This window comes from Mycteria americana, chromosome 6 (assembly GCF_035582795.1).
Source record: "Mycteria americana isolate JAX WOST 10 ecotype Jacksonville Zoo and Gardens chromosome 6, USCA_MyAme_1.0, whole genome shotgun sequence".
In the NCBI taxonomy this organism is placed as follows: Eukaryota; Metazoa; Chordata; class Aves; order Ciconiiformes; family Ciconiidae; genus Mycteria; species Mycteria americana.
The window spans coordinates 52,199,957-52,214,171 of record NC_134370.1 but is presented as its reverse complement, the minus strand read 5'-3'; the positions used below and the strand labels follow the sequence as shown (position 1 = coordinate 52,214,171).

Here is a 14,215-nt window from a genome sequence, read left to right as displayed (position 1 = left end):
AAAGTAAACAGCTGGAAGCCATATACCCAGTGAAAAAACCCTCAATAACCTAAGATGCTGGAGAACTGATGCCTTTTGCAAGAAGACAGACATGTTTGATGGAGAAATTCAGTCCCTTCCCAGTCTAACCAAAGTCTTGAAATCTTGCTCATTTTGTTTGTAGTTGCTTATTTACCTTTCTACTTGCATTTTCAAAAGAATGCGAAGCCATAAAACAGGGCTAATTGGGACAGGCTTCCAGAATCCTACAATTTGGCACTTGGAGACTTCCTAGACACTGCTGGTTTTTGGTGCCATTGTAATCACTTGGAATTGCTATCTTTGATGTACTAGATAGGAAAATGTTTTCAGCTTCAGTGTTTCTTTCCAGTCAGGTTTTTTGCTTTACCATGAAGCATATGCAACAATGACAAACAATGTCTGAATTGTTGTTCTTTTATTCCTGCAGATCTGTGTTCCTTTCTATGTGACTTCATTGCCGAAACCTAATCATTTCCTTTTCATTCTTACTGTACTATCATAAACTGATTTGGGTTTTTTGACAATAATTTAAATACTAGAAACCCATTTTCTATTGCAAAACACTGACATTCAGCTGGAAAAATAGTCCTACTATTATAAAAATGTCGAGAGGGTATTGAAATTAATTTCAATCATTTATTTAATGGGTCAGCATTAATTTATTTTCTAAAATATAATTGCAAAACCTTTGCGCTGTTTGGAGTACTTTTGTTTTGAACAAAATAAAGATCAAAGAGCAGCTATACTGCAAAAATGCGTAAGAGAATGAGGCACGCATAGAGCATTTAGTTAAAAAAAATATCCAGTTCTCTTGTGCCTGGGGGAGAGGGGGAAGGGAAGAAATACTAGCATATTTTTTTTAAAAGTAATTTGTTCCACCAGTAGTACTGGCCACCCTGTTGAAGAGTTTTACAAGATCCCTGAGCACATTAGTTTCTGACTCTTAACCCCAGCTCCAAAATGATAGGGCTTCTGTTGTTGATAACGAGATGGATTGTCATTCACAGTTAAGTCAATCATAAGGTGCTTATCTATTTACCCTTTTTTCACCAATCAGCACAAAGAACTGTCAGAAAATAACTTTTTATTTTTCTTTTTTAAATAATAAAAGGGCACAAAATTTAAACAATGTTTTGTGACAGTGGTTTAGGATTATTATCTGGCTGCCCCTCAACAACAGACAAGTGATTCAGTCGACATTCCTTAGCAAAAAAAAAAAAAAAAAGAAAAAAAAAAGAAAAAAAAAAGAAAAATCCTGTACAAATATGTATTTTTCCCTGAGGGATCAAGGTTACACCCGCAAGTGCTCTATGTACATATTGCACTGTAGAGGAATGAAGAACATGTGCAAAAAAAGCAACAATGATTGAAGCTTACTAATCAAACCTTTTAATCATGACTGCTATGTCATCTTGCATTTTGGAATGTCGGAACACAGCTATCCTTTAATCTAAAATGTAAAAAACAAAAAAAAAGAAAGAAAAAGAAAAACACACCTCTACTATGGCACATTCAATGAAATAAAAAGTTTTCCAAAGACAAATAGACAAATTCCATCAAGAAAATAATACAAAGTTCGTTCGTTTGGTTTTTTTTGTTTTTTAGAAAAATTACATTACTTTCTTTCATTGTTTCACATTACAAAATCTTTTTTTTTTAATGTTTACACAAATCACATTTTATTGCAGGAATATTTCAAGTGCCATCAAACATTTATAGAAGGGTTAAAAAAATAGAAGTCTCTCTAAAGTGGTCCAGACAAGGCTTTGTATAGAATAAATCTTTTTTCCACCTTCTATTTTTGACTTAAGTATTTTGAATACATTTTCTTTATTCCATTGACACTTAACAGCCTAGAAGCAGCCACTCGCACGTACCCACGCATATATTCATGTGCGCACACAAATGTACTCTCTCACACACACGCAGGTGCACATACACACACAGATATCTTGGTATCCATACTAAGATAGATAAGCTTTAATAAAGAACAACCAAACTTAAAACCAGCCTCCCTTTTCACCTAATCCCATAGTTTTTAAAACGTCAAACAATGTTGGAGATGTTGAAGTATATTAGGGTGGTTCAAATGACAGTATAGGATAGTATCTCTTTCCTAGAAAGCCAGAAAACATTTCTGTGGATAGACATAACACCCAATGAAAATCTCTCTGCAGACTTTAAGGAACAGATCATTCAAAACCAATATATTATTCCTTTATCTTCAGCTATCCTCATGTTTTTGTTTGTAGCGAACTGGGCAGATTATGAAAATACTCATGTGAATATCCATTGACCCCAAATATGTTTTTAAACTGAATATTTGGTTGATCATCTGATACAAGGCCATAGTCCCAGAGGTTCTGCAGAGTGCATTTCCTCTGCTGCGCTGGGTTCTTACATGGCCGTCGCTCTGACCAGCCGCTCTGACATTATTCTATGTCCCCTTTCATAAAAGCCTCTTTGGCAACAGAAGTCTTATCAGTACACCTGCCATGCTGTATCCCCTTTTTTCCCCTGTCTATGAAGAGCAAAACAAAAATAATATTCTATTGCCAAGTGGCTGTTAACTGTGATCAGGAAAGCAGAGTTACTTGGGGTATGTATGCACAGCCTGATTTAACAAGGTGCCAGTACACAGGAGCTCCCATGGACAAAAATGACAGCACTTTCTGGCCTGGCAGATCAGGTCACAAGCTGTTTTCAGATGCAAAGGGCTTTCAGCTAAGGCCCTGTCTGGAGCCTTTTTATGGTTATATATTTTATTAGTAAATGCTCCAAAAATCTCTGTTGTCAATGACTTACGGGTGTAAATATGCTGAAGAAAAATTTACCAAACAAAACCATTGGCACCTAGATATCTGGTAGAGTACTAATATTCATCAGGAAAAGGTAAGAAAAGGACGTGACTGAAAATTAATCCCAAAATATTTTGCCTGGTAGTCTACTTATTGTCAGAAGTAGGAGTTGTATCTTGCTCTCTACAGAAGTACAGGTCTTACTTCATTATTCATTAGTTGACACTGAAATTAAGTTTAGTTGATCTTTACAGGACTAGCACCTAAGGCTGGTCACATTCAGAAAACATTTGTTAGTTAAAAGGGTTGCTTTAAAAATAGGAACACACATTAGAATGAAAGTACCATATCATGCCAGTTACTCCAATAAAGTAAACAATGATTCGAGGAAAAGTGTTTCAGTGAGACTGGAGAGAGCGTGTGCTGGGCTGTGAGCCGCCTCTTTGGGAGCAGGCAGGATGGAGCAGTAAAAGGACGGCTCTATAGACTTTTTCCAAAAGCCCTCTCATGCCTCCATCCCAGTGCTCACGGAGGGGCAGGTGTTCCCGTCCCATACTCCGGGGGGATACTGCCTTGAAGGGGAAACGTACGATGCTCGTCTCCCTCTCCTTTCAAACCATACAGATGAGTGATAGCTGTAAGCTTCCCTGATGTGGCAGACTGTAAAACTTTTAATAGGTGTCACAGCTAAATGTCTCAATTTGACCCCAAAGGAAACATGTTCAAATCATAGAATGAACCTCTATTTTGCTTATAATAACCCACTGACCTAATTCTCCTTTTTAGAATAGGCTTCAGTGTGCTTCTATTCACTTGTTACTTCTCAACAACTAGGAAATATGTAAGAGATGATTTATCCTTGGAAATTAAAGCAGTGGAGCACATTCTGTCTCATTCCTTTTTCTTTTTTAAAGTTCCTGGCTTTTTCTTATGTACTTCATCAGAAACTTCATTTGCGTAGGCCTACAAGGCATCCAGTTATACATCCTCATCTCATCCAAACCAATTACGCACCTCTGGCTCAAACAGCCACAGTTTATTTTGTGATGTTGTTTATTGTGAATCTGCTTCCTTCAGAACTAGGTTTACTTGCCAAATTTGCTCAGAGACGGCGCTCTTCCTAAAGGGAATGGTAATTAATAATAATAAAGACTGCAAGATTCGGCTTACTGGTTGATTATGCAATATGGGAATCACAATTTCAGAATTATGGAATGCAGATTTATGATATTAATGATTTCCAGACTTTATACAGAGTACAAAACAATGCTTTCTGGCAACAGTGTGCCTTTACTTTGTTAGTCTGTCCTCATCTGATAAACTTGAAAGTGCATCTTTTTAAATAAGGAGAGCAATGGACTTCTCTGTTCAGCTACCTGAAATTGAACTGCTGGATGCTGGAAGAACATGGGTCAGTGTCTCATCTCACTGAAGTCAAAGACAAACCTCCTATGGATTTTGATAGGCTAGACTTTGGAGTCTGAAGGCATTGTTTACGATATGGAGTACAAAAGTATGTAATATTATGTATAAAAATTACTTTTCCACATACATGTCATACACACATACTTTTACTGTAGATACAGACTTGAGTAAATACCTTCAAACCTGGATTTACAGTGGGCAGAAATATACTTTATTTAATAGCCTGATTTTCAAGGATGCTGTGTTACTCATTTGTAAATGATCTGTAATTGCTTAGTTTAACTTTGACCATGGAAACTCAGCACCTTTGAAAATCAGGCTTTTGACTTGTGTACCTAAATCTGAATTTAGGCATGTAATTTTAAACATCCAGGGTTGAAAGATTTGTAAATAAAAGTACCTTTGAAATTAACAGCTGAAAAGCTGATTTTAATTTAGAAAATTGTCATTATTTTCAACTCTTTAAAAAAATCTGTGTAACCATTTCAGGATATGACCAGCCTCTCTTTAAAAGTAACATGGAAAACAGCAGCATAAATACCTCCCAATGTACCAGTACCTGCCAAACCTTTTTCAGTTAAACTTGAATTTCTGGTGCACATGCAACACAACAATGAACACGCTAGCATTTAATTTAAAGAAAAAGGTGCAAAATGAAAGTGCCTTATCAATTCAACAAGAAAAGCTATACCAGTAACTACATTTTATATTAATTAAAACAATATATAAACAATATCTCTTTTGCTATATATAGTCTTCATGCCCATTTACCCTGTAATATATTATAATGCTATTGTTGCTATTGCTATGGACCCTTTTCATGCCATTCTGTCTACTGGCAAACAGTGGTAGGTGAAAAAAATCGTCCTTCATGAAACAATGAGCAAGTTGTGCAAACTGATGCTGAAATCTCTGCAATGCACACCAGTCGCTGATTACTAGGTGGACTCTCTGTTCTGATCAACAAATTGATTGTTCTGTCAAAAGTCTGGGCAGTGAACTACAAGAAAAAACAACCTTCTGACATTAGTACCCTCAGTCTGTGTAAACAGAGGTCAAGGATTGAGAAGTTGAGACAGAAAAAGGGTCCATATTTGTAGGCATAATGGAAATCATATGCATGAGAAAAACAAGTTCAACTTTGTTTCATTGTTTCCCATCCTTCGCCTGACCCCGACCGCCAAGAGATGTGCAGTGTGTTGGCTCCCTAGGTCTGTGCAGGGCCATATAAAGTGTCTTGGTTTTCGTTCTTTTTTTTCTTTTTTTTTTTTTCTTTTCCTTTCTTTTGCTTTAATGTTTGTACTTCGGACATTCTAGAAGTGCTTAGGTGATACGTTTACCCATCAATTTGCATCGCTGGCTCAAATTCTGAAGTGAACAACTCCTTGTAAAGTGGAGGAAAATGAAGTCGTACAATGTCTGGGTATATTGCTTTAAATGCCATAAGCTTTTCTGTATGTCGTCCACACAGTGCTCTTAAAGTAGACACTTTGCATATTAACTGTAAAAAAATGAACAGAAGTCATACGCTCATATATGGAACCAGGCCTCCCAATCTTGCTCTTAGGATTATAGCGCTCTCAAACACTTTGAGTTCACTTCAGTTGTTGTTTACCTTAACAATGACATTTCAGATGCGTAGCCATGGATGTTTGTTACTTAGTCACTCTCTTGGAAGAAGGCAGTCCTGACTACTTTTAAACCCACTGTGAATATTATGGAGGGAACTGGCAATGCAATAGATTAGGCTTTTTTAATTTATGCCAAATAAGGTGAAAAGGAACAGACCAGAAAAATCTGTACTTCAAAAATATCACTAGGGTAAATCCCTGAACTTACGGTGTAAATTATTTTTATCAAAGTGCATGGAAGAAACTTTCTTCCAACAAAGGTATCCAAAGTATATGCTGGGAAAAGAATTATATGAGCTAGGATTTGAAATGAGGACAATGTGCAAAGCCTGGGCTGGACCATCCTGCTTCTAATTAATTCTGTGGTGTGAAACTAAACATAGGCTTTCTGGCTGTGTAGAGTTCTAAAAGGAACTACCTCTGTAAGGAAGTGCCTATCCTTCCCCAGTTCTTCAGATTTATTTTTTTTAACATCACACCACTTTTCCATTTTTGAAAAATTAAGTGAAGATACTTTAGATTAGCACAATAGTATGTAGTATCTCTTTTCTCTTCCCTAGGCATCAATATTTGGAAGAACTGCTGAGAAAAAGGCTGTGTGGGGAACTTCTCATGGAAGACTGAAAAACAAGGTTAGTTTGGATATTGCACGTTGTAACAACTTAATTGTCATGCAGGCAGAGATTTCACGAGGATTAAGGCATGCATGTTGTAGAACTGAAATAGTATTCTGTGTGGCAGAAATGTTGTGTAGGAGAAATAGGATAAAAACCTTCATTGCTTTTCAGGAACTTCAACATTAAAATACTTCTTTTCAGATGATTATCAACCTTGTTCCCTAGTACATCATTTCACCTCCTCTAGTTTTTAGTAAATAGTTTCAGCTAAGCACCTTGCATTAGGATACCATTCATGAAAAGCATACTTTCACAGTCATGTGACATGGCACAGTAGGAGTCTTACCTTTGTTAGAATTCCATCTTCTCGGTGGTTCTTCTGTAGGACATGCTGAAGTGCTAGCTGGATCTTCTGTTGGAGTTTTTCAATTTTTACTTTCTCCTGAAGCCATGAGCGATCTAAATGTAAATGGAGTTAACACCTCTAGTACTGCACTCATCAGTCACAATGCACCAGGAAGTACTAAGTCTGTTACAGATTCATCTTTCTTGTTTGCAACCTTCCTTCCACTTCTTATATACTCTTATATAGAAAATGAGTTTCAAAATTAATAGGTTTTGGAGTATATTTATTACGTGCATTTAAAATTGCTTTTATAAAGCCCTTAATTAGAATAATGCAGCATATCTGAGTAAGATTTATTAATCATTTGCTAACAAGGTCTGTAAAATGCAGGGTATTTACAAAATGAAACTAGCAACTTTTTAGTGGGAAATGAATAGATCACATAATGAACAAGTAGTTGGAGTGGATCTTCTTGCTAAGATCTACAGTGACATACAGAAAAACCAGAAGCAAATATTCAGCTATTGAAAAAAAAAAAAAGCTCCTAAGTTCTTAGAAGAAAAGTAATATTAGCTGCTACGTCCTCTGTGTGGCAGAACTGTGGGATTCTGTAGCTGACATACTAAGACACAGGGCTAACATACTTCCAATCTGGCAAACAGCATGAGAATGTATTTATGATAGTCTCAATAAACTCACTTTTGCTAACAGACTCTTCCACCACCACTCCTGAGTGCACTATGCTGCAGTCTAAAAACAGAGCATTTATTTCCGTGACAGGAACTGATTTTCTGCACCGGTATCTTGTTTCACCCAACCAATAAGCCTTCCCAGAACCTGGAGTACTGTACATATCTACTTGAGATTATTAAGTTATTTTAGTCATGGGTATGGTAGACCCAGGCTGACTCTTGGGGTGACTTGTATGTCTGGCACCATAATTCTCAGTGTACCCAGTTCCACCATGGGGACAGACACCTAAGCTAGCTCGGTACCTTTGTACCACATTAAAATGGCAACCCCGCTTAACAGACCTGAGGTGACACTGGAAGCATTCTGTCATGTGCTTGAGATAATTCTGCTACAGATGCAAGCTCACATACGTTGAAAGCTGACTGTATAAATTCAGTGGCTACCTTCTGCCTGTCTCACCTAGATTGACCCAGTGGTCTCACTCACACGCGTTTAAGCTTTTGCAAAGAAGCTGAGTCCTCAACGAGGTGAAAATTTGGAAAACAAGACCTTGGATTAGGATTTCCAACCTAACAAATTTATTCCTAAATTCATAGTTTTAATGTGTTTATTAAAACAAAAATGTTGTCAAGAAGAAGACACTGAAAAAGATGATGACATTTCACACTGTCCCATAGTCTTAACATTATCATTAAAAAGACTTCAAAATAAAAATGACCTCTACCAAATAAACCTAGAGCAAACCTTTATCTCTTACCTGCCGACATTAAAACAAACGCAGAAAACAAAGCTATCTCATCTTCTGTCAGGTGCATAGAACATAAACTTTTTCCAAATTCAAACACAAAACTAATGAAGTCTTCACAACCTGCCAAAAAGAAGGTACAGCTCACGCCACGTTGTTTAAAACTACTTCAGAGCTACAGAGTTGTTGATTTATTCTGATGGAGGTGAAAAATGGATGTAAAATACTCCATAGGTGAATGGTCTTCTCCTTAAGGACTGTGGAGTGATGGCAGTGAGATCTCACTCATGCTTGAGCTTATTACCCCATTCCCACAAGTCCCCAGCACCCACCCTGGCAGCCAGTATTTTGAAGGTTTTGCACACTCTATCTTTTCCACATTTGGTTCTTTTGGGATAAATACAGATAAAACCCACGCCATTTTCAAGCTCAAAATTGGTTTAGCTTTGTTTCTGTTCTAAATGGAACTTTCTCATGTCACTGTGAACTGGAGGTTTGAAGTGCGTACTTGAAAAGTGCTGATTTTAAGACTATTGAGCACACAGAAGAGGGAGGGGAGAGAGGCATACAAGGTACATGCAGGAGCAAAGAGAGAAGCCAAGGTCTGAAAGCTTTTCATGCAGAAAAGGAACTCTGTCTCCTTTCATCCATTCTCTTGCTCACACAGGTGTAAGTCAGATTACTGCTGCTGTTACACATGCTGTTACGCAGTTCGCAAAAGTGGAGCCCTGCTTTGAAGGGGATTGCAACCTGATGGAAGAGGGCTCTCCTCTGCAGATCTCAGCCCCAACCCAGCCTAAATTTCTGGATGTAGTTGGTAACAGATGAAAGTTATGTTTCGCGGGAACCCACATCTGATACTGCATTCTCTGAATTTTTTGCACTCAGACCTTGTACCTTGAGGTGTTTTAGAAAGGCAGAGAATACTTCAGTAATTGTACAGCATTCTCCACTGCTGTATGTTCACTGCCTTCCAAAATGGCTTACATCCCAAATCTATACCCAGTGAAATGCATCCTTTTAAAATTACCAAAAATATACAGAAAAAAATTTCAAAATTATAAACTGTGGTTTAATAAAAAAATTGATTTACAGTATTTTACCTGCAAATAACTGGACTTTGCGTATTACAAAACGCTACTAACATCTTCAAAGCAGTAATGTCGGTATGTCCAAAATTAGCTTAAAATCTGCTGCCTTTTCCAACAGGATATATAAAATATTAACACTAGATATGAAATCTGGGCTTCTGTTCTTAACAAGTGTGTCCAAACTGTTCTACTCTGATCTAAGTGCTGAATTTCAACACCAACAGTCCTTTACTGCATGGAGTTAAGCTGTTTTAACTCCTGAAATCAGCTTGGCCTCAAACAGAGCCAGCATGACTGCTTATGAAATAAGCAGTTTGAGCTTTGGAACTCTCTTATTTGAATACTATAGCCTGAATTTTTCAAAGCAGCTATCCCCTTGCTTTCCCACCTTATTATTTTTATTCTGTTTTTTTAAGATACAACATTTGACATTTCCTTACCTAAGGACTTGAAAACCTCTGGGCTAGCGTACTTGCCATCAAAGTAGACTGTGTTGTTCTGGGAGTCAAAGGCACGGCACATTCTGATGAACACAACCTCTAAAGACCCTAAAACAGAAACAATGTATGTTTGACTATTTAAGTAGAGACTTCAGTTGCAAAGAGCAAGTGAGGATTTAAAAATTTCCTATGCTCTGCATTCAGTATCAATCGAGTAGGGTAGTAGGTTTCTGTGGTGTAACAGAGCATAGTTTGATTTGCTAGTAGAATTAAAAGAATTCCCATAAACCCCTTTAGAAGTTTTGGCTAAAGCAACTTAGTTCATGCTAATAAACTCTAACAATTTTATTAAAGTAATGAAGTCTCTGAAGTCAAAGCAGCTCATTTAGATTTATGTTCACGAAGCTTTGACAACTTTGTCCAGTATTTGTAAACTGCATTACTTCTACAACATTGTGCATAGAACAATCTGGATTTTTACCTTGAAATACATTATTCGCTACGTAAGCCAAAATAAAAAATTTGAATCCAACTTTTCCATCTTTACACACTCATTGCTCTCTTTGTTCATAATGGAAATTTCATACGTAGACTTGAACTCATTCTATCCAGAGTAACTAAGAAGGTATAGTACTTCAAACAGACACACACAATTTGTAAGGTTTTTCCCCTGTATTATTTTAAATGATCATTGTACAACATATGTATATATGTGTATACAATCACTGTATACAGGTAACACCTTCCTCAGTCAAAACTACTAGAAGCAGACCTTAAAACTGACCCACATACCTGCTTTTAAAAGCACAATTTGATCGTTTTGACACAGTTCCATAAAGCCATCAATGCGTTTGGCAAATTCCACTACATACTGTATAGCTTCTGTTATTTTGACTGCGCATAACTGCCACATTACCTCCCTTTGCTGTTTGAGAGAGAAGAAAAATTGAAAAATTACTAATCCAGGTTTGGAAAGCCCATTTTCATAAAGTAAAACTAAGCTGAAAAAAAAAGCGGAGTGAATTCTCTCCAGCACTCGTGGCTACAGTCTGCTTATAAGACAAGGGGACTTAATCTCAAAGCCAAAGCCTCATGTGGATGAGTGGCAATGCAAACGTGTAAGACTTCTTCAGTGATGTCTGAAGAAATCCAGGTCGGCGTGTTTTTACTTCATAAGCCAAACATCTCAAAGTATAATGATTCTGGTGATTTCAGTGGGAATGTTATTCTCTCCATCAAAAGAAAATGCCAACTTATACTAGCAGCGCATAATCACATTTTTCCTATCAATTTCTGTATTTTGTACTGAGTGTAAATTATCTAACTAGCTCATCTTCATAAAGATACATATAAAGATATACATATATGAAGATTATCTTGTTAACAACATAAAGAAGGCATGCAAGTAGTGATTTTTTCATATGTTGATAATAATTGAGAATGAAATTACCTAATGAGTGGAAAAATGATATTCTTAAAGGTTAAATTTTTTTTTTGTGGAAATGAAAAAGTGTGCTTTAATAGTGCTTCCCAAGACAGTTTTCCAAAAGTAGCCATTTGGTAGTAGTTGGCGGATGGAAGGCATATTAGAAATACAAACATCGATTAAATCTTACCCCCCCACTGGTGGTATGGCAGCAGTGTGCTGCTGTTCTGTAGGTAAAACTGAAACACTCAGTGACAATTGTAGAATGAAGCAGGATTACAACCAGGCATTGAAGGCTGGAAATCTGACAGAGTTCTGTGTTTATAAGCTCAGAACAAAACACGCCATGTAAAATTACAAAACTCAGTAGCTTCAGCTTTTTTTGGTGGTGGTGTTGATCCGGGAGATTACAAATTAAGAAATGGAATAACATGCCATTTAGGATTGGAAAACTTCTCTGGTTTCTTATCCTTGTTTATCAATCACAGACAGATAGACTTTAGGAGTATGGCTTTGCCTTTCCCTGTACCTGTATTAATCACAAATGCAAAGCATATCCTAACCATCTTGCTGCTTTTGATTCTAGCATATTATTTTTTTGAAAACACACAAAAATATACATTCCTGATAGTAAACAGAAAGCAGTGAAAAAGGGCATTTTGCAGCGTGTTATGGAAATACCATGCTTTAAAAAAAGCATGCCATAGTTTGGCGTGCTTTTATACCTTGTTCTGATAGTTCTCAATTTCTTCCTGCAGAAAAGTCTGCCATGTTATCTGCTGTAGCTCCTCTCTCAAGTACTGGCAAGTTTCCATGTGTGACTTGGAAATATTCTGTGCAAGATGTTCTGAAAGAGAGACCAGAAAGTGACACACATTAAAAATGCAAAGCTGTACCTTCAGACATGAGAGAGCTAACATATTCCAGTTGCAACGGGGGGGGGGGGGGGGCGGGGAGAGGGGTAGCGGTTAGAAAAAAATGCTTTAATTCCAGATCTCCTTGGATTTTGCTTCGTGAAAAGAAACACGTCTAATGCCAGCCGCTACCAGACTCGAGGGCACGGAGCAGAGCCCTGGTCCTTAACACCGCTGGCCCGGCGCACGCCTTAGAGGGCGCTCTGTGCCCACACAGGCAGCCCGCTCGCCAAGCGGCTCCGGAGTCCTTCCGCTGCCTTGTAAGAGGTTTCGGGGAACTTGAGTTTATTTTCGAATAAACAGACTTCCACCGGGGACAGACTTCTATCTCACACAGCAGGGGATGCGAAGGATCAAAAAGCTTGCACGATAAAGGCAAACTCGGTGAAACCCGGGAGCATTCCAACCATTGCCAATTCCCTAAGTGGCCTCGCTGCCTTTAGTAAGGTAAAGTCAGCTTTGAAAGCTGGGCTGAGCATTGCACTATTAAGTACAGCCATAGGAGAAAATCCGAACGAGCGAGGTGATGGACCCCTCAAGTTAGGGTACAAGAATCTTCGTGGGGAAAGCCTTGCTGAATACCGGATACTATGTATCATGTATAGGGAATATAACGGCACTGCCAGCCAGGCGGTAGATCTTCCAAAGCTAAATTCATTTGCGTTTTATACAACAGAAGCTTTCTCATAAAGAAATACAGATAGTTACCACCTGTCTAGTGTTCTGTCAAGCGGGACACTATCACATGAGGCTGCCTGTGAGGGTAAAGTTTCGTTTCTTTTCTACTCTCATATCATTCAAAAATATTAGGAAAATAAGCTTATTAGAGAATCCAGATAATTAATATAACACACTAAAGACTCAAGGGTTCTTTCCCTCAGCTTTAGAGTAGCCGCTTAGTTAACTGCACATGATTTAAAATTTCCATACAATGTTTTAATTCCAAATAAGCTATTTTCTGCTGCTATACTTGGTTAAAAGACCCGTAAGGCAGATTTATACTTATTAATAAAACTTGATTCCATAAACCTTTAGGAACACCTTCAAAAGCACGAATAGTATTTAGACATCTGAACTCCACTTCTACCGTGTCTTTCTCTTTTCTACCCTGACTCTTCACATGCGTCTGTTCTCCCGTTTTAGCACGTGCCAAGTTAGAGAGGCCTGGTGAGTTCTCTCACCAATTCTGCAGTTGGTGCTTTTGCAGGATAGGCCACTGAAAAGGAAGGCTTAAAATGAACAAGAACAGTGGTCATTAACAACATGGGGGTATTCTGAGGGACTGGAGCATTAGATCTTCTGTAAAACTTGCTTTGTTTAGTAATGACCAAACCCAACTCTTTACTAACTGAACTGCTGGACCAATCAGTCTGTTTAGTATCACACTTACGGCATTCATAGTTTGATGTGAGATACTACCTGAAAAGCCTTTAGCATACAGCTGAGGTAAAATCAGATTATACGTGCTACCTGAGCAGCCAATAATGTAGAATATAAGGTAGTTTATAATTTGGTTGTCATCATAGCTCTCATGTATTTCAGAGCAATTTTTTTTTTTTTTTTTTAAACAAGTGTGTACTTAAAACATTTGCTCTCACTAGCAGCAACTGACAGCATTATACCTCTGCCCTTGCAGGATACAGAAGGTGAAATATTACCATGTTATTCACAAACCTGGGCCTCAGTTCTGGACTGTATTTCAACACACACCTAAATACTTTCATTGAACAGCCACACCTTTCTAAATTGAAACCTTAGTCTGGAAGACAAACATTCTTCAAACATTGTTTGGCAATGTCAACGCTGGGCACCTAAATCATGCTCTGTAGGGTTTAAATGCAAGCACTATGTAAATAAAGGTAAGCAACATGACAAACTTATTTTAGGCCAGTGTTCCAAACTCAGCACCTGGCCTAGGAAGGAAAAGCCCTCCCTTTTTTTTCTGTGGGTTTAATGTAGATCTTTTAATAACTCCCACGAGACTACTAACAACCATTTGATTGCGACAAAGCTGGTAGCATAGCCTTTATCCCAATTTTTTCTTCTCATTTTTACTTATCTGTAAATG

At 37.7% G+C, this 14,215-nt stretch overlaps 1 protein-coding gene and 1 long non-coding RNA gene across 3 annotated transcripts in view; one reads left to right on the top strand and one right to left on the bottom strand.

The window, feature by feature from the left end:
* LOC142411628 (uncharacterized) overlaps positions 1 to 14,215 on the top strand; it is a 42,585-nt gene that overhangs the window by 7,316 nt on the left and 21,054 nt on the right. Inside the window, exon 2 of the long non-coding RNA XR_012776228.1 lies at positions 6,436 to 6,507. This is a non-coding gene — a long non-coding RNA (uncharacterized LOC142411628). The remainder of the gene's footprint in view (positions 1 to 6,435; positions 6,508 to 14,215) is intronic.
* Positions 1,285 to 14,215, bottom strand: part of RORA (RAR related orphan receptor A) — a 70,209-nt gene continuing 57,278 nt past the window's right edge. For both annotated transcript variants that reach the window (XM_075505811.1, XM_075505812.1), the window contains exons 5-10: positions 11,959 to 12,080; positions 10,600 to 10,732; positions 9,808 to 9,915; positions 8,289 to 8,399; positions 6,839 to 6,951; positions 1,285 to 5,745 (exon numbers count right to left, since the gene is read on the bottom strand). In XM_075505811.1, coding sequence (XP_075361926.1) covers positions 5,581 to 5,745; positions 6,839 to 6,951; positions 8,289 to 8,399; positions 9,808 to 9,915; positions 10,600 to 10,732; positions 11,959 to 12,080 — 752 coding nt within the window. In that variant the 3' untranslated portion in view covers positions 1,285 to 5,580. The remainder of the gene's footprint in view (positions 5,746 to 6,838; positions 6,952 to 8,288; positions 8,400 to 9,807; positions 9,916 to 10,599; positions 10,733 to 11,958; positions 12,081 to 14,215) is intronic.